The sequence below is a fragment of the Gracilinanus agilis genome, chromosome 2 (genome assembly GCF_016433145.1).
Source record: "Gracilinanus agilis isolate LMUSP501 chromosome 2, AgileGrace, whole genome shotgun sequence".
Lineage (NCBI taxonomy): Eukaryota > Metazoa > Chordata > Mammalia > Didelphimorphia > Didelphidae > Gracilinanus > Gracilinanus agilis.
In genome coordinates, this window is record NC_058131.1 from 345,758,036 (window position 1) to 345,778,873 (window position 20,838).

The 20,838-nt window shown below is 39.7% G+C and overlaps 1 protein-coding gene across 1 annotated transcript in view; it reads right to left on the reverse strand.

Annotated features, from left to right (window-relative positions):
- Positions 1 to 20,838, reverse strand: part of SGK2 (serum/glucocorticoid regulated kinase 2) — a 49,610-nt gene that overhangs the window by 24,901 nt on the left and 3,871 nt on the right. Inside the window, exons 3-7 of the mRNA XM_044664333.1 lie at positions 19,194 to 19,243; positions 15,278 to 15,335; positions 4,272 to 4,355; positions 3,700 to 3,831; positions 2,231 to 2,343 (exon numbers count right to left, since the gene is read on the reverse strand). Of these exons, the coding sequence (XP_044520268.1) occupies positions 2,231 to 2,343; positions 3,700 to 3,831; positions 4,272 to 4,355; positions 15,278 to 15,335; positions 19,194 to 19,243 (437 nt within the window). The remainder of the gene's footprint in view (positions 1 to 2,230; positions 2,344 to 3,699; positions 3,832 to 4,271; positions 4,356 to 15,277; positions 15,336 to 19,193; positions 19,244 to 20,838) is intronic.

Sequence of the window (20,838 nt, forward strand, 5' to 3'; positions counted from 1 at the left end):
AGTGGGAGGTGATCAGTTAAAAGGATCAGGATTTTAAAAGGAAGACTTGAAGAGTGAATGAATGCCTGGTCGTGGGGAGATAGTTAGAAATGCAGTGTCGAGCTTAGAAATAGCTAGGAAGTCATTTTGGTTTGAAAATAGAATACACAGAGAAGGGGGGAAATACCTCTTCTTCATTCTAACAACACTGGGTAAGTGTAGCCAAAACTCAGAGAATTTACTAAAACAAAGTACTGCAAAAACTGACCTGAGAAAGGAAAGACTGCCTCAAGGCAGGTATGACAGGAAGCAGAGTGGCTACAGTGGTCAGATAAAGCCAGTTTTCTATAAAAAGGTCAAAGTCACAAAGATTGTTCTGAAACTAGAATGTATTGGGCCCAAATGCTGACCATTTAAATATAAGCATTCTGAACTGTGAGGAGAAAAGATGGCAAGTGACCAAGTAAATCATTACTAAGTCACATCTTTTTCTGTTTTCTAATAAAAACAATTAAAATGTTGATACTAGGACATTTATATTTCTTGATCCTATATTTACTGTTTAGGGAGGAAAAAGCCTTGAGTAAACCAAACCATATGATATGAAGCTTTTCCTGTGTAGAAAGGGCTAATGGATGTTTGTAAATGTGGCTAAGTATGGAATTTTGATTACATACAGAATCAGATTTGAATATAATTCACGCAGATGTCTGGACTCAACATTTTTTGTCATTCAGAATGCCCAGTTGAAGACTGGCAAACTGGGGAGTGGGGAAAAGAGATTATCAATTATCCAAGATCCAAGATCAAGATAAGGACATCTTATAGAATAGCCCAAATTAGCTTCAAGTCCTACTCCAGACTCTTCAACCAGTCCCATTTGAGAGTTCACCAAGTTTCAAGTCTTTCTTTCAGAATCAAATCACTCTGAGTGCTTATGGTTTCCAGCTTTGAAATGGAAGATGGCAAAGGCCAACCCCACTTCAGATTGCTGAAGGAAAAGACTCTGGGAAAATATGAGAGGAATGGATAGTCTCTATCATGTTCCCATTCCCAGCTGCTTGCTACACTAGAGACCTTGGAGGGCAAACCTAAGTTTGCCCTTAGGTGAAATGTAGGACTCTGTCTCTTGGTTGAACTGAGATATCTCACCCCAAAGGAAGAACCCCTTCATCCTGGGCTTTCAGTAAACTTTGTGTGTTTACCAGTGCCTAGCACAGTGCTATACATAATAAATACTAGATACTTATTGCAAAATTGATTAAACTTGCATCACTGCTGCTTTTTCTCTGTAAAGGGCATCCTTATTGTCTGGCTAAGGTCTCATTGGATAAGTAACCATGATAACTATTTAAGCACTGTTTCTTGGCTCTATGAGAGAGCCAAGGAGGAAGTATGTGGGGGGAAATCTAAGTGATATCAAGATAATAGATGTCAATAAAATATATTTTTAAAAAGATAATGGAGGATAGAAGAGGTGCTACAGGAAGCAGTTAAGGGAAAATATTTCAATTTTCAAAAAGGGAAAAGAATTGGGGATAGCTAAATGGTTCAGTGGATTGGGAGCCAGGCCTAGAGATGGTAGGTCCTGGGTTCAAATTCGACCTCAGACACTTTCTAGCTGGATGACCCTGGGCAAGTCACTTAACCCCCATTGACCAGCCCTAACTTCTCTTCTGCCATGGAACCAATATACAGCATTGATTCTAAGATGAGAAGATTAAGGGTTTTTAAAAAAAGGAAGAGAATGTAGTCTACACACTTTAAGTCAATGAACTTGACTGGCATGCCTAGTAAACAGTTAAAATGTATTAAAAGGGATGGTTAGCAAACATTTGGAAAACTAGTCCTCAGACTGCTTTGGTCCCAGAACCTCTTTAAACTCTTAAAAATAGCTAATGATCCCCCCCCCCAAAGAATTATTTATGTAAGTTATAGCTATTGGTATTTAAATTTCAAAAATCAAAACATCTTCATACTGTTATAAAAACAGTTTTGACTTCACCCATCCACTGAAAAGGTCTTGGGGACTCCCAGGGTTTCCCAGACCATATTTTGAGAATTGCTCATCTAGACAAAGAATAAATCAGGAATGGGAAACAAAAAATAGAGCATTTCCATTAATTATCTTGTTAAATTTAATTCCCACTTAAACTCTAGATGACTCTTAAAAGCACCACCGTAGCTAAGTCTATGAGATATTCAAAGTATTCTGATAGTGCTCATTTTCACATACTTAGAGAAAGCTTACCTGTAGATGATGTTCAGAGAATGCAAGTAGCCGATAGCACTGGCCACCTCAGCAGCATAGAATCGAGCTCGAGGTTCTAGGAAACAGTGTTCCCTTTGCAAGTGGAAGAAGAGCTGAAGGAAAGAATAGTTTGTAAGCAAGGGTCTCCTTGCATGAAGTGGAAACCATTTGTATTAATCATCTTTAATATTCCTTGGCTAATACTAATCACATACTATGTAACAGGAAATGTATAAGAGATTATAGATAGGGGCAGCTAGGTAATTCAATGGATAGAGCATCAGGCCTGAAGTCTGGAAGACCTGGACTCAAATCTGACCTCTGAAATTTCCTAGCTGTGTGACTCTGGGCAAGTCACTTAACCCCATTTGCCTAGCCCTTGCCCTTTTGTCTTGGAGTTGTTAATAAGACAGAAAGTAAAGCTTTAAATTTTTTTTAATTAAAAAAAAAAGTTTGAGGAGCTAACAAGACCAAGATTATGTGGGCAATTTTGCTTTGACTTTTTCTTTAATAAAGGAAAACTTTCTCCTCATCCTACCTACCTCTCAAGATTATGAAAGAGTATTTAGTTGTTGTACAATCATTTTTCAGTCACAACTCTTTGTGACCACATTTGGGATTTTCTTGGCAAAGAGTGGCTTGCCCTTTCCTTCTTGAGATCATTTTACAAGTAAGGAAACTGAGGCAAATATGGTTAAGTGACTTGCCCAGAGTCACACAGCTAGGAAGTACCCGAGGCTAAATTTCAACTCAGTAAGATGATTCCTCCTGACTCCGGGCTCTGTACTCTATTCACTATGCCACCTCATTCATAGGGTACAGAAACCTATCCTAAATTCCTCCTACTAGGATCATTCATTCAAATAAATTCCAAAACACTAAATTAAGGTTTTGTGTCTACAAAAGCCAAAATTCACATTCTTTTAATAACGTAACCTACCTATTTTCCAAGGATCAAAATGAAGTTTTCTGGTCTAAAATTTATATCCTCCATTCTTTTCCCCTTTTGAAAATTAGAAAACTTTCCCCTTATCTAATCCTATGATATCTATTTCATTCATTAATATCTTTATCTTTTAAAAAATGATTTTTATTGATAACTTCTATTTTTGCATTGCCTAGATTTCCTCTATGTCCTTGCCAGCATTCAGATCTATTACCCCATCAACAAGAAAGTTCAGAGCATATGGATGGTCTGAAATAAGCCCAGAACAGTAGAAAACCCACTTTTCCAAAGTACATTGGAAAGAGTTTGGAACTTGGAGTCAGAAAATCAAAGGTAAAATTTCAGTTCTGTCATTTGCTATCTATTTGGCATTGGGCCAATTCCTTTCCCTTTGGGCCACATTCTCCTCATCTGTAAAGGGGCTTGAGCTAAGTAATGTTTAAGCTCCCTTCCAGCTCTACAGCTGTGATCTTGTGATTTTCAGTTGGCCTGATGTGGCCATAGAATGGTGCTGATCACCCACCTCTCCTCCATTGACGTAGTCTAGGACAAAGTAGAGCTTCTCCGAAGTCTGAAAGGAGTAGCGGAGGCCCACCAGGAAAGGGTGCGTCACATTCTTTAGGAGCACATTACGTTCTGCCATGATGTGATTTTGCTGGCAGGATTCAGACCCAAGAGGGGAGAAAAAAATCAACGTTATAGTGTTTCCTGCCCCAACACGCAGACGGGGGGACATGTAGACCTTCCCACCCTCCTTCATAGGCAGCTGCTTCCAGCCTTCCCTGAATGGTGGTGTCTATCCAGGGGAAGCAAACATAGTTCTCAAAGAGGAATAGCAGGCTCTGTCTGCATGCTCCAGCTGTCTGGTGTCAGGCCTTTGTGGATGGATGAGAAGAGCCCGTCCTAACCTAGGAGGAGGCCAAGCCAGAGCCAGCTAAACACAAACACTCACTCGTGCAACCTCAAAGCCCAGGAGGCTGGTTCTGGCCTGTTATGTCCAGAGCATAAAAATGTATATTAATAACTTTCTAAGGACTTCATTTGTGGGGCAGGGATAAGAAATTTCTCCAGTTCTTACCATTCAAGCTCTATTACCTCTTTCTTTTTCAAGATGGATTTTTTCTGTAAGACTTTAACAGCATAAAATTTTCCATCAGACTTCCGTTTGGCCAAGAGAACCTGCAGCAGAAACACAAAAGGGTTAGCAGTAAGTGAGGGCTGCCTGGTCTCCAAGTAGCTAAAAAACTTCTAGAAGGAAGAAGGATTTGACTGGCTCCATTTGGACCAGAAGGTAGAACTTGGAGCAATGGGTAGAAAATGCAAAGTGGAAAATTTAGGCCTGAAGTTGGGGGAAAAAACTTCCTAACAATTAGAGCTATCCAAAGGTCAAAGGATTGGGCTCCCTCCAGAGGTGGTGAGGGTCCCCCCAAGATGTCCTTTTCCCCCTCACTGGAGGTCTTCAAGCCCAGGCTAGACCACCACTTGTAGAGAATGTGGAACTGGGGGTTCGTTTTAGGCTGAGTTTGGATTGGATCAGGGGTTCCTAACCTGGGATGCACACACCCTCAGTGGGAATGACAAACTCATCAAAAGTATGGGGAATATTTTGATTTAATTGTTAAAATTGATTTCTAACCAATAGTTACATATTCAGTGTACCCTTAGAGAAACATATCTCATGCTTACTACATGTGCTCACAAGACTTGAATTTAATTATTTTATTTCTCATGTTCATTTTCAGTGTTCAATCTAGACTTTATTTCTTTTCCTATTGAATAGATTAGCTTCCCCATGAAGGCCAAGAGGTATGAGAACCAAAAAGGCATGGAGATCCCCTGGACTAGCTAAGGGGCACCTCCTCAAACCACTCAAATTCTGCACAATATAGGGCCAAGTGCCTGGCCCTCAGAGACCTTAGAGCTACGTGACCCAGCTCAAGTCATTTCACCTGACCAAGCCTGAATCTCCTCAACTGTCAGTCAGGAGAATAATTTCTGCACTATCCTTCTGGAAGGATTGTGGGCAGAAAAGGGTTTCATAACCCTCAAAGCACTGGAGAAATCCAAATTGTTATTGTTGCTATATTCCAGCTTGAAAACCCAGGAGAGAGAGGATCCCACTGAGTGGGATCCTTGGTTTCATTCCTGAAATATATATGTATCTGGGTATATAAGTACACACATATGTTACAGCTGAGTGGCTCAGTAGGTAGAATGCTGGACCTGGAGTCAGGAAGACCTGAGTGCAAATGTGACCTTAGATACTTCCTAGCTGTGTGATCCTGGACAAGTCAGTTAACATCTGTTTGCCTTAATCCCCTGGAAAAGGAAATGGCAAACCCCATTTCTTTGCCCCAATATCTTTGCCAAGAAAACCCCAAATAGGGTCATAAATTGTCAGACATGACTAAAAAATGACTGAACACATATGTGCATGTGCATACACGTGTATTTGTGTGTGAATAGATGTACATAAACTGTTATGTCCAAATGCTATCTTTTAAAAATTTGAAGCTAATAAACACCAAATAAAATTAGCATTTCTATATACAAAGAACAGAAAACGCAGCTTGCCTAGGCAGCCACAAATCAGCACCATGTACTTGCTTGCTTGTTTCTCCATTCAAGTGTACAACAAATCAAACATGCTGTTTTCAAAGCTCTCCCACTTGTCTGGATTTCTCTCTGTCATCTTTTTTTTTTAATCCTTACCTTCTGTCTTAGAATCAATAGTATATATTGAGTCTAAAGCAGAAGTGGGGGACTAAGTGACTTGCCCAGGGTCACCCAGCTAGGAAGTGTCTGAGGTCAGATTTGAACCCAAGACCTCCCGTCTCTGGACCTGACTCTCAATCCACTGAGCCAACCATGCTCCTCATCTATTTTTTTTAATGCTACAGTAGCCTTCTTTTCTTATTTGTATTCCTTTAAAAGTTTTTTTAAAAATCGACTATTAGCCTACTTCTCTTTCTGCTGGAAAAAAAATATTAAAGACACAAAATCTCCCCAGGAAGCCTCAACCATTCAGAATTGGTGATGAGCATTGTTTTCCCAAGAAGGCAGAAGCACTTTGGGTTTGGCTTTAGGAAGAAGCAAAGTCTCTGTCATCAGTGGGGAAGAGGTGGTTTGTAGGAAGTGTGCTCTCCAAAACTCACAGCCCAAAATGAAAAGAATGGAGAGGGGTCAAGTTATCTGGAGTTAAACTAGCAAAAGACACTGGAATGGGCAGGATCACATGCCAACGTTGATAACAAAATGAGACAGAACCCCTCTGGGCCCTATCTCTGAACAATCCTTCTGGCAGTGATCCACTCTGGAAATTCGCACTGAGCTTCCCAGCCATACTGCTGGCAGCAAATGATGGTACCTGGTTTCCCTTTTGTTTGCAATTCTCGTGATAGCATTGACCTGAACTTTGGTGTTTGAACCTCAGTTTCCCTTGTCTTGTACACACTTAGCCAAGGTGGTGGTCATAGGATCATAGGATTCAGTTCTGATTAGGACATAGGAAATGATCAAGTCTAATTTCCTAATTTCACAGATAAGGGAAACTGAGTCCCAAAGGAGGAAAGTAATTTGCCAAAGCCACACAGCTAGTCAGCAACAAAGCTTATGTTCTTTTTTTTTCCCCATGAGAAAGCAAAAGGAACTGATGAGAAGCAAAATATGTCTCAATAAAATACTTTTAAAAGAACATATTTTAAATTAACCAAAATCTATTTTCTCTTCCTCCTTCATCCATTCCCCAGTTGGGAGAAAAGTGAGAAAACCAAAACCCTGACTATGCAAATGTGCATAGTCAAGCGAAACAAATTCCCATACTGGCTATGTCCCAAAACAACTGTTTCATTCTGCATCCAGAATCTATTACTTCTCCCAGGAGGTGAGCAATATGTTTCACCATCAGTTCTCCAGAATTGTGGTTGGTTATATTGATCAAAGTTGTTTTTTTTAAACCCTTATCTTCCATCTTAGAAAGAATACTGTGTTATTGGTTCCAAGGCAGAAGAGTGGTAAAGGCTAGGCAATGGGGGTTAAGTTACTTGGCCAGGGTCATACAGCTAGGGAATGTCTGAGGCAAAATTTGAACCCAGAACTCCCATCTCCAGGGCTGGCTCCACTGAGCAACCCAGCTGCCTTCTTGATCAAAGTTCTTAAGCCTATCTTTACAGTACTGTTGTTATATAAATTGTTCTCCCGGTTTTGCTCACTTCACTCTTCATTGCTTATTCAAGTCTTCCCAAGTTTCACTGAAACCATCCTTTTTATCATTTCTTCTTATGACAAAATAGCATTCCATTGCATTCCTATATCAGAATTTGTTCAGACATTTCCCAGTTGATGGGCACCCCCTTAGTTTCCAGGTCTTTGATATCATAAGAAATGGTAGAAATATTTTTGTACATATGAGTCCTTCTCTTTTCTTGATCTTTTCTGGGTAGAGCCTGATAGTTGTATTACTGGGTCAAAAGAGTACACACAAATTAGTGCCTTTGGGGGCTTAGTTCAAACTGCTTTGTAGAAAGCCTGAGCCAGTTCATGCCTCTACAAATAAGGCATTACTGTGGCTGTCTTCCTTCAGTCCCCCCAACATTTGTCATTTTCCTTTCTTGTCAACTTTGCTAATCCAATGGTTATTACACGGAACTTCAGAGTTGCTTTAATGTGCATTTATCTAATTATTACTGATCTAGAGCATTGTTTCATATGGCTATTGATAGCTTATATTTCTTCCTTTGAAAATTGCCTTTTCATCTCAACTTGTGCAAAGTGAGGTGAACAGAACCAGAGGAACCATCTCCATAGTAATTGAAATATTATAAAGATAATCAACTGAGGGCAGCTAGGTGGCTCAATGGATAGAGTACCAGGCCTGAAGACAAGAGGTCCTGGGTTCCAATATGACCCCCAGACTTCCTAGCTGTGTTACCCTAGACAAGACACTTAACCCCAATTGCGTACCAGTGATGGGAAAACTACAGCCCATGGACCAGATGCTGCCTCCTGAAATGTTCTATCTGGCTGCACGACATTATTCTTAATCTGAGGAATACAATGAGTAGGATACATACAATACAGTGAAACTTCGAAAGAGTTGCCTTAGAAACAGCCTGACAGATGAGCATTTCCTTTCCTTTGGCCCCCTCTTTAAAAAGTTTGCCCATCACTGGCCTAGACTTTACTATTCTTCTACCTTGGAACCAAAACTTAATATTGATTCTAAGACAGAAAGTAAGGATTTAAAAAAAAAAAAGAGAGAGAATCACCTGGGAAAGGCTTGGTAATGCTGATCATCACAATGAACCACCGCATACCACCTCACACTTATCAGATTGGCCAATATTGTGACAGTAAAGGAAAATGATAAATGTTGGAGGGGATGTGGCAAAATTGGGACACTACTGCATTGCTGGAGGAGTCGTGAACTTTTCCAACCATTCTATAGGGAGATTTGGAACTATACCTAAAAGGCTATAAAACTGTACATACCCTTTGATCCAGTAATACAACTACTAGGTCTGTATCCCAAAAAGATTTTTTTAAAAAGGTGAGAAAGGACCTACTTGTACAAAAATACTCATAGCAGCTCTTTTTGTGGTGGTAAAGAATTAGAAACTGAGGGGATACCCGTCAATTGGCTGATCAAATTGTGGTATATGATGGCGATGCCATACTCTTGTGTTCTATGGTGAACAGGATGATTTCAGAAAAAGCTAGAAAGACCTTCATGGATTGATGCAGAGAAAAATAAGGAGAAAATAAGGAAGAACATTGTACACAGTAACTGAAATATTTGGGAATGATCAAATGTGATAGAACTGAGTTATTCTCAGCAATACAGTGATCCAGGACAGTTCTGAGGGACCTGAGACAAAGAATGCTCTCCACCTCCAGAGAAAGAACTGTTGGGGTCAGAATGCAGATCAAAGCATACAGTTTTTCAATTGTTTGAGTTTCTGATTTTATAGGATTATTCTCTTACAACAGCGAACAATATGGAAATAGGTTTTGCATGATAATACATGTATAATCCAGATCAAATTGTTTACCATCTGCAAGAGTGGGGAGGGAAGGGAGGGAAGGGAGGGAAGGAGATCATTTAGATCATATAACTTCAGGAATCTTATGCGGAAAATTATGTAATTGGGAAAATAAAATATCTTTAAAAAACAAACAATGACCCACATAGTTCAAAGGTTTCAGGATGAGGAAATGCTGTCCAGCTCTAGAAAGAGAACTGATAGACTCAGAGTGCAAATCAGAGCGTTTTTTTTTTCTTTTTCTTCCCCTTATCTATCCCAGAACATGACTAATTGGGAAATGTGTTTTGTGTGGTCTTTGTTGTTGTTGTTGTTATATGGTTCTTGCCTTCTCAATAGGTAGGGAAAGGACTGAGATAGGAAGGGAATCCAAAACTGAAAAAAATTTTAAATTACTTTACATTAAATTTTAAGTTAAAACAATTTCTGCTTCTTCACATCCTTTAATTATTGATCCATTGAGGAATAAGAGCCTGGGCTTGGAACAAAGGATCTCTGACTTCAATACAATGCTTTCTTGAAGAACCCAAGCCAGAGATTGTGGTAGCCAAAGTCCATGGCACTAACTGCACCGAAAACCTAATGTGCTCCAGGAGAGCAGGACAGAGCATGTCTTCTGTCTATTTGCAATGCAAAATGGAGAAGGGAAGGGAACAAGCATTTATTAAGTGCCTACTACGTGCTAAGCACATCATCAGTATTACTTCATTAATCTTCACAACAGCCTTGAGAGTAGATACTATTATTATCCCCATGTTGCAGTTGAGGAAACTGAGGCAAAGAGCAGTTAAATGACTTGGCCAGGGTCACCAGGCCCAGCACACTATGTGTCCACCTACCTATGCCCAGCCTATGAATTGAAACTATGACAAGAAGACTATGATGAATTCAGAGATTGTGAGAGAATTTATATAAAAATATTCAAAACAGAGTGAGCAGAACCAGGAAAACAATATTTACAACAACTGTAATGGAAAGAGAAAGAGCAAGAAAACATAACTAAATTCTATGCAATTATTTTTTTCTAAACCCTTACTTTCTTAGTAACAACTCTAAAACAGAAGGGCTAGGGCTAGGCAATTGGGGTTAGGTGACTTGCCTAGGGTCACACAGCTAGGAAGTGTCTGAAGCTAGAGTGGAACCCAGATCCTCTGGATTACAGACCTGGCTCTCTATCCAGTGAGCCACCTAGCTGCCCCATGCTATACAATTATAATGACTGAGATGGTCCTGGAGAATAGCCTCTCCTCTCTATGGAGGCTGGAGCTCGGGGAATAGAATGCTGTATATACATTGTCAGATATGTTTGATATGTTAGTTGGTTTTGCTGAATTGTTCCTTTTCTTTTTTTATATGTTGCTACAATTGGGGTTGACTGGGTAGGGGAGCAAGGAGAGATATAGTTGGAAATGTAAAAATAAAAGCTACCAAGATGAATTTTTAAAATAGAAAATAATATAAGAAAATCACTCAAACATATTTAGTTGAGTTAGAGGAGGAATTATTTATTACAGTGGCTTCTATCATGCTGAAGGACTCTAGGTGTTTAATTTTTGTGTCCTTGATTTCATTGCCCTGGAAGCAAAGATGCTCTACCCTAAACTACAGTTTTGAATGTCAAAAAACTTGGCAGACAGAGGATGCTAGCTAGTTTGAGGAGCTAGATGACTCAGTGGATAGAGCACTAGCCCTTATGTTATGGGAAATTTGGGGGTCTTTGAACTACATTTCCCATGAGCCCCCGGCTTCCTGTCATTACATGCTGACATAGACAGGAGAATAAAATTGAGGGGCTGGAGTTCCCAGTCCTCTTTCCTTCCTATGGTAGCATGGTGGAGCTGGGAACAGCGGGCTGTTTGAACAGCCTAAGCTAGCATGGCACATGGTTTCATTTTCTAGAGATTACCAATAAATCTTACAAAAACCATAATATTTTAAAAGTTATTATTATATATTATTTATATAATATAAAATAATAATATTTAAAGTTATTATTATATATTATATATTCATTTTGGGTTTTTTTGGCAAATATACTGGTGTGGTTTGCCATTTCCTTCTCCAATTCATTTGATAGACGAGGAAATTGAGGCAAACAGAGTGATGTGACTTGCCCAGGGTAACACACCTGGAAGAATTTGGAGGCCAGATTTGAATTCAGAAAGATGAGCTTTTCTGATTTCAGGCCCAGCACTCCATACACTGAATCATCCCACAGTAAGGAAGACTAGAGTTCAAATCTAGTCTCAGATACTTACTAGCTATGTGTCCTTAGGCAAGTCATTTAACTTAGTTTCCTCAATTATAAAATAAACAAAAATAGCATCTACTTCCCAGGGTCGTGGTCAGGATCAAATGAGATAGTATTTGCAAAATACTATGTTTCTCAATCCCCCACACTAGGACTCTGACACAGCCAAAGACAGAAAGATAGTCTATGGGACTCTCCCAGGAAGGTTTGCCAGTACAGTTTTTCAATTGACGTTTATAAGTGAGTCACTTTCCTACAGCACTCTCAGACTTGTACATGGGACCAATGCAAAGTCATTTCTTGGCATCAGATACTATCAGGTATCCTGAAAAAGGAAATGGCAGGGCAGCAAGGTGGTAGGTGCACTGGGCATGGAGTCAGGAAGATCTGAGTAAAAATCTGGTCTCAGATACTTAATAGCTGTATGACCTTGGGCAAGTCACTTAACCTTGTTTGCCTCCCCTCACCAAAAAAAGGGAAGAAGGAAATGCAAAACCACTCTAGTATCTCTACCAAGAAAACCCGAAATGGGGTCACAAAGATTCCAGTGGGCCTAAGACAGCTGAATACCACCATGAGTGGGTATTGAAAAAGGAACATGGGGAGTAGAAACAAAATGATTGAGAATTTCAAGTATGAGCTTCCTTAAGCTCTCCAACCAGTTTCACTATAGCGTGTCTAATCATTAAAATGTACTCTGTCCCTGGGCACCTAGGGCATGCCCTGCACCCAGCGAGAGCTTAAGATAGTTGATGAGTGGCTCACGGCTCTCCTCTGTCACAAACAACAGACAAGCTACCAGAGCCAGAATCTGACTCGACAATTTGGGAGTCAGATCAGTTTTATCAACTTCCAAGAAAGAAAATCAGAACCCCCAAATGACAGTCTTTTGCCCAGAGCAAGGGTTCCCAATTTTGATAAGAAATGCAGATGAGGGGCATGGACTCTACAAAAGAGTCTGAAGAAGTTCTTATTCCTTTTTGTATTATTGGTAGTCTGATGAAGCCTTGGATCCCTTCTCAGAATAGTATGTTTTTCAAACCCTCACCTTCCATCTTAGAATCAATTCCAAGTATTGGTTCTAAGGCAGAAGAGCGGTAAGGGTTAGGCCATGGATTAAATGACTTGCCCAGGGTCACACAGCTAGGAAGTGTCTGAGGTCAAATTTGAACCCAGGACCTCCTGACTCTATGCCTGGCTCTCTATCCACTGAGTCACCCAGCTGCCCTTCTTTTTTTTTTAATATATAGTTAAAGGAAGTAATAAATGTACAAAATATTAAAATATATTAAAAATAAAAATATTAATATTAATTAATTTGATTAATTAAAGTATATAAATATTAATTAAAAATAAAAGTACAAAAAATTAAAGATGCAATTTTTTTCATTCAAGGTAATCCCCCTGAAATTTCTCCAAGAACCCTTTAGATTCCCTAGTCAAACAGATCACCTAGAAAGGATCACAGAGAGTTGAGTCCATTCTGGTAAGTTACTTATCTGAACCAAGTTTGAGGCAGGCAGGAAGTCACAGGGCCACCAGACTCTCTCCCTGCCCTCTTCTCTCTCATATATGGGTTGGGGAGAGATAAAAGCATCCAAGGCCAGGGTGGAAGAAATGGACTGAAACTCAAAAGTCTGAATAGCCACAAGGCAACTGCTAGCTATGGAGAGGCCACTGAAATCAGAGTTAAGAGAACCAGGGTTCAAAGCCTGATTCTTCCCCTCTTTGCACCTTAACTTTCTTCTTTGTATAGGGTGTTATTGAACTAGCTGATCTCTAAATAGTGTCTCTTCCAGCTCAGAATACTTTGCTGCCTGAAGTAAGTGGAATCTTTCTATATGGAGAATGTTTCAAGTTATAGCAGTAGTAAAATCTAAAAAAAAGCAGGGAGAACAAAGTGGACCAAGGTACTTTTTGGTTATAACTATACCTTTCTGACTTCAAATCTGGCCTCAGACACTTCCTAGCTATGTGACCCCATGGAAAGTCACTTAACTCTGTTGGCCTCAGTTTCCTCATCTGTCAAATGTGCTGGAGAAGGAAATGGCAAAACATTCCAGTATCTTAAAAAAAAACCAAACCAACCCCCCCCAAAAAAGCACCCAAATGGGGTCATGAAGAGTCAGAATGGATTGAAATGACTATACAATTCTTACCAAAAAAAATGGACTCAGTATCTACCTTAGTTTTTAAGATTTGCCTCTTGTTTAAGAGAAGAACAATATCCAATTATGAGAGCAGAGGACTCTAATGAACAGTAGACACAAGTCAGCTTATTAGCATATTCTCTTGCTTTTATAACACAGATAATAATCCTTAAATAAGAAAATTCTCAATATGAAAGGGTGTCTTTATAGTGAGGGCCTGAGGTGATTAGAGTTGGGGAAAGAGATCTAGAAAGACTAACTTAAAGTCTTTTTCCTTTAGTTTTTTCTTCTCTTGAAAGCTGAAAGGTTCAACAGGCTTTTAAACTATGGGGCTAAATTAAATTATTCTTCCCATTTCCCCTCCATTCAGCCTTGAAGACCAAGGTCAAGTTTCACCTCCTCCAGGAAGCCACCAGTAACTATTCTACTAGGTCTGTCTCCTCCAAATTCCTGCAACAATTGTGACTGTGTGAAGGTATGGGAGGGGTGGGGCTTTGAGAAATACTTATAGGGAAATTCAATTAATCAAATGAAAAGTATTGTATTGACAATATGAATATAGACATCAATGGTATGAATATCCATTTTGTGAATCTTGACATAAAAAAGGGACAATTAATAGGCTAGGACAGGGGGCTGGTTCTAATAAGAATGAATTTTCTATTGATGCATATAAAGTCTAATGCTTAAGCTTTTTAAAAAATCAACTTCACAAGTACAAAACGGAGATGACATAGCTGACTGTCAGTATGGCTGAAGAAATTTGGAGTGGGGTGAGGTACCTTGGATCTGGCCAATATCATCTTAGGCTTCATTCACAGGAACTTAAGTGTCTGGGACAAGGGAATGGATTCTGTGGCCAGATCATAATTCCCAATTATTTTACAAAAAGACATTAAAAGGCTGGAAAGCATCAACAAGTAGCCAGCTAGGATGGTGAAGTCCCTGGTGATGATGCCATATGAAAATCATTTGAAAGAAATGGGAATTTTGGAATGGAGAAGACTTAGCTGGAGACATGATAGCTGTCTTCAAGTATTCAAAGGGCTGACAAATGGAAGAAGGATTAGACTGTTTCTGCTTGGCTCTAGGGAACAAAGCTATAAACAGGGTGGAAGAGGTCAAGTCAACAAGCATTCTTAGTACTAGGTGCAAGTACTTGGCTAAGTTCTAGGAATATAGATGAGAGCAAAAAGAATAATTATTCCTGCCTTGAAGGAGCTCACCTTCTAATGGGGGGAAGATAACACATAAAAAGGAAGCTGACCAGAAAGGGTAGGGGTGGGGAGGTGGGGAAGAGGGCAATGGTAGAGAAACCTAGAGAGTCAGGAATGGATATAGAAGCTGGTTTAGACTCGATATAACGGAAGACTTCCTAACCATTATATCTAAGCTAAATCTGAGTTAATGGTTAATCATTGATTAGGAGATTTTATTTAACCAAGACTCCTCAGGATATATTTTGAGTATGACCAGTTTGCCTAGCATGGAGCCCACTGCAGTCCCTTACTACGTGGATAGGGGCAACCCACTTTGATTGGCTGTTTGCTTCTTTAAAACTGGGGAGCCTGAGAAGGGTTACACTTAGTATCCTGAGACTACAGAGAAGAACGTTTGGGAATAGGAAGGGAGAGATTCATGGCCCCAAGTATCACTTACTTTTCCATAGCTCCCCTTTCCAATCACTTTCAGAAAATCAAAGTCTGTTGGTCTTGCACTGTTGGAAGAGAAGAAGAATGTATTACTGATAAATATCTTGTTCTAACTAATGGCATGTGAAGAAACCACCTAAGAGCTCTTCAGAGGGGAGAGAGAGAGAGAGCCAGGCTTGGAAATAGGAGATCCTGCATTCAGATTGGGTCTTTGACATTTCCTAGCTGTGTGACCTTGGGCAAGTCATTTAATTTCAGTTGCCTAATCTTTACAGCTCTTCTGCATTGGAACCAATATTTAGTACTGATTCTAAGATATAAGGTAGTTTTTTAAGCCACCTGGATTTTCCCAATAGAAGAATAATTACAATCATTAAGGGAGGAAACTCTCTCTTGCCAAGTTTTCAGCTCATTTACGTGATATTGGAACATGTTCCAGACTCAAAGCAAATGGGCTTTTCTCTAGTACTTGAAATATGTGTTAGATTACAGAGGAAGGAAGGAGAAGAGAAAGGAAAGGAAAGAAGAAACCAGAAAAAGAGAGGAGGAACAGAAAGAGTGCTGGCCCTCAAACAGAAGAACCTGGGTTTAAATCCCAATTTAGACATTCATTGTCTATGACCTTGGGTGGACAAGTAGCTTAACCTCCTTAGGTCTTGGTTTTTTATATCTATAAAAGAAGTATGTGGTTTGGACTATATGGCCCTGGTTTCTCTTCCAGTATAGACCACTGAGCCTTAACCAAATTACCGTAAATCTTGAAATCCTGAAGTGAAGAAGGCTGCCATGTTAGCATTTGAAATGGACAGGAAAAGAAAAGGACATTCCTTACTAAAGACAACAAAAATAAGAAGAAAGAAAGAAAAGACAGGGAAGTACTGCTTGGAAAAAGAGAAAAGTGTCACCATAAACAATGAAAATGGGAAGAAAAAACTGGGAAGGACAATACAGTTCTTTGTTAGGGCTGAGGACAATTCTTTCAGCATTAACTCACCTCCCATAAATAAAGCATCTCATTCATTCAACAAATATCTCATTCAGCACCCACTCAGTGAAAGTCTCAGTGCTAGGGGAAGGAGAAGGAAACAAGGAGGACTCAATCCCTGTGCTTGTACATAAAGTCGAACAGATTAGACTGTGCATGCATGATCTTTAAGGTTCAACCATCCTATATTCTCAGTTGCTTTCAGCTTAGCAAGTTTAAAAAAGGCATGTAAAAAATAACTGCATGACATGTCAGGATGTGACCAGTACTGAAGGACTAAAAGGTTCGGGGTGCAGTGTGAACACAGATGAGGACGGAAAGTTTACTTCTCTCTGAGGCATTAGGAAAGATTTCCTGAAGGAGACTTCATGTGAATTGAGCCTTGAAAGATGGAATTTTAAGAGGCAGGATGAAGAGAGAGAAGGGAAAACATGGTAGGAAGAAGGAATAGCATGATCAAATTTGCAAAATCAGGAAAGCACAGGGCACATTTGGGGAATGGTCAATTATTCACTTTAGCTGGAGCAATAAGATTAGGGGAGGATAAAAGTTGTAAAAGTAGATTGCAAATGCTGGATCCTTGAGGTGATATAGGTGTACAGGCTTCCCCTAGACACTCTAACACCCCAGATTGTGTGCCAGGTCAGAGTGTACATAAAAGATTCATTTTTCCTTGCATTCCTGCAGCACTAGGGAAGGTAACTTTGAACCCCTCTGGCCTCTCTTTTCATTCTTGATGAGCACAGATAGGCACATCCCAGCTTGCTCCTGATAAGCATCTATTTTATATTCCAGATATCTGATTATCCTCTAAACTGGACAGTTTATGCCCTTTTGACTTTGAAGCATAGGACATAACCACATGACCCATCTCGGGTTCCAGAGACCCAGTAACATGCCATCATCATCCTATCTCTGGTCACGTAGGCCCTGTTTTCAACAGGGTATAAAAAGCCCAGAACGTTTCTCCTCTAAGAAGCACCTGCACACTGTCTCCCAGCCTTTCAACATGATTTCCAAATTAATAAATCTCTCTTTTTATTTTTAAGCTAAGTTTTGGAGTCTTGCATTCTTGCAAAGGGTAATCTGTCCTGAACCCGAGGTTTCACCTCAAAGCTCTCCCACAACAGAGAAACTTGAATATCAGGGTAAGAAGTTTGGTCTTTGTTCACTAAGCCAAAGGTCTCCAAAATGGGGGCTGTGCCTTGACCCCAAAGGACTTGAAATCGACCAATAAAGGAATGGAAAAATGGGTCACATCTCATTGCCAGTCCTGGACTTGTCTCTAGTAAACTGCCTTCACCCCCAACATCATTAGTGACCAACTCTCCCCTACTCTACTCTGCCCTCTTTCATCACTGGCCTTCCAATTTTGGCACTGACCCTTCAGGGCAGTTATAATTTAACCCTGCAACTGAAGTAGCTGGTAGCATAGGCAAAATTCCCTGCCTCATTTGTTGTTCACCCATCTTCTCCAACTCCATCACATCCCAAAGTCTTTGTTTCAGGGAAATGACCAATGAGAAAGAGCCCTACTTTTCAAACATATATATATATGATGGAAATACAATTAAGATTTAGCTATTGATTGGGCATATTTAAAGATATACATATATCATTATATATAGATATATTCCCCTATATCTAATCAGTAGCCTCATCTTATTTGTCTTTCTACAATATCTCTCTTCTTCTCTTTACTCACGTGGCTATCCATCACTCTAGCTCACGGACTTCATCACCTCTTGCAAGATTTTTTAATAGCTTAGTCCAGTGAAGGGCAAATTATTCTCCGTTGGCTAGAACCAGGCCATAGTTTGCCCATCGCCGCTTTAAGCAATTCCCTAATCACCACATCTGGATGTGGGGGCCTGGATCTGGCCCAAGGGAAGTAGTTTGTCCATCACTGGGTCAGTCTCAGGGCCTTTCCCTTCTCAAAGCCATTGATTCACAGAGATTTTCCTAGAGTGAAAGTATAACCATGTCACTCCCCCATTCAATAAACTCCAGTGGCTTCCCATTAACTATTAAATCATATTTGATTGAGGATCAAATATTACTTCACCTTCATCTCACCCTTTTTATTAATCTATTTTATAAAAGTTGTATAATGGACCTCATTATTCTAATAGTAGTAATACAATAGTATTAAAATAGTAGTACAATTAAAAAAGTAATACAAATTACAAGTATATAATTTGCAAGAAAGTAAATATATGCATATACCCAACATTTTTCATTTACATGGAAGTTTAAAGATCACTGAGCTAGGCAATGGGGAGCTAAGTGAAGAATTTGGGCGGGGGAAAAGATGTGCTTTAGGAAGATTGAAATCTGATAATTGCTAGTATGCAAATGGATTGTAAAAGGGAGCCTAGAAACAGGGGATCACAAAATCCATTGAGCAAAGTATTTTCTCCCAACCAGGAGTCTTCTTGAGCAGCTAGGTAGTACAGTGGATAAAGTACCAAGCCTGAAATCAGGAAGACCTGAATTCAAATTTGGCCCCAGACACTAGTTATATGACCCTGGGCAAGTCATTTGGCCCTGTTTGCCCCAGTTTCCTCAATGAACTGAGAAGGATATAGCAAACCACTCCAGTATCTTTAACAAGAAAACCCCAAATGAGGTGATGAAGAGTCACAGTTATCATGAGCAACAATAAATGAAAGGGATCTTCTCAAGGAAACCTCAGTTTTTTAAAATTATATTTTTATTTTTACTTTTGATATTTCCCCATAGTTACATGTTTCATGTTCTTTCCCTCTCCCCCAAACCCCCCCCCCATAGCTGACGCACAATTCCACTGGGTTTTACATGTATCAAGACCTAATTCCATATTATTGATAGTTGGACTAGAGTTATCATTTAGTGTCTACATCCCCAATAATATCCCCTTCGGCCCATGTATTGAAACCTCAGTTCTTTAAAAACTTACTTTGGATTTGCTGAAGGTCCCAAGTTGATATTTCCATTGGGTGTTGAAGTCTAAAAAAAATTTAAACAAAATAAAAATTATTTAAAATCACTTTTATTCCTTTGATATTTTCTTTCTCAGAAGTCACAAACAAGCCTATGAAGATTTCTTTATTATCCTGTCTGTGAAGTAGGAAAGGATCAAGTATTGCCTTCATTCAAAGATGAAGAAAAAGTGATTTTTTTCCCAAGTTACTTAAAGAATAGTGGCAGGACAAATAGTTCTGAACCCCTTGACTTCAGAATCCAGCTTTCTGCCCATTCACTGGGCCTACAGTTTGCAATTTGAAAACCAAATATTTAGAAACTAAAAGTGGGCTATTGCTGTTGTTTGTCCTTCATTTTCAAAGAGGACCAGTGACATCACAGTGATGGCATGAGTGTATGTGAATTGGATTTAAATGAGACAGAACTGATAGGTTGTGCAGAAAGGGACATAATAAATAATAGAAGTGACAAATTCAGGAGGGTTCAGGCATAACGCTGCTTATGGTGCCTAGCAGCACTATCACTAATTTTGTCTATGAGGCAAGAATGTAAAATTAGTTCCCTCCCTCCCATCCTAATAATCTGAGGCTCTTGGGAGAGCTGAGGTATACTTTATATACTTTTCTGTGCCCCTTAGCTTTGTACTCAGAGGCAGGCACTTGCCTTTCCCTGCAGCCCTGCTGCTGAGGGGTAGGAAGACAATGGGCAAAACTTCCAAGAAGCATAATTATTCAGCTTCCCAAGATCACTATGGATGAGGGATACATAAAAAATCCAATCTTCATTGAGTTTATATAAGAGTAGGACAATTTCTTCCCTTCTCTCATTTTGTGAGTGCTAGGGAGAAAACCTAAAAATGTGATAGAACCAAAAGATGACCAAGATGTAGTCCCTGTCCTCAAGTTTCCTCATCTATGAAGTAGGCAATTGGAATCAATGGTTTCCAGGGTTTTATCACCTTATGATGTCCTATCAGTAAGTTTGAAAGGAGGTCAGATACTAGAGAAGAGAAATTCTTAGAGGAAGACCCTCAGATTTCAATTTCTTAAAAATTGACTAGTAACACATTTTATAGCTGATGAGTAAATGAATAAAGCATTTATTGAGCACTTACTGTATGCAAAGCCCTTCTGTCAAAGCCTACCAGAGTTAGAGAATGGAAGCGAAGTCATCCCTTCCTGATCTTAAGGTCACCCACCAAGTTAGCCATAGAGCTGGAACTAGAACCAAGATCTCTTGACTCCAAATTTAGTACTCTGTTCCTCATAACTCTCTGACTCCAATCAACAAACTCCTAAGGCTCCCTATTACCTCTAGGATCAAAATTCCTGCTGTCAAAGAACTAACATTCTTCTTTTTTTTTTTTAATCTTACCATCCATCCATCTTAGAATCAGTACTATGTATTGGTTCCAAAGCAGCAGAGTAGTAAGGGCTAGGTAAAGGGGGTTCAGGGTCTTGCCCAGGGTCACACAGCTAGGAAGTGTCTGAGGTCAAATTTGAACCCAGGTCCTCCCATCTCTAGGCCTAGCTCTCAATCCGTTGAGCCACCCAGCTGCTCCCAAGAGTTCTTCTAAAGGAGGAAGACAACAAATATGGCAGGTTTCAGCTGCAAGTCAA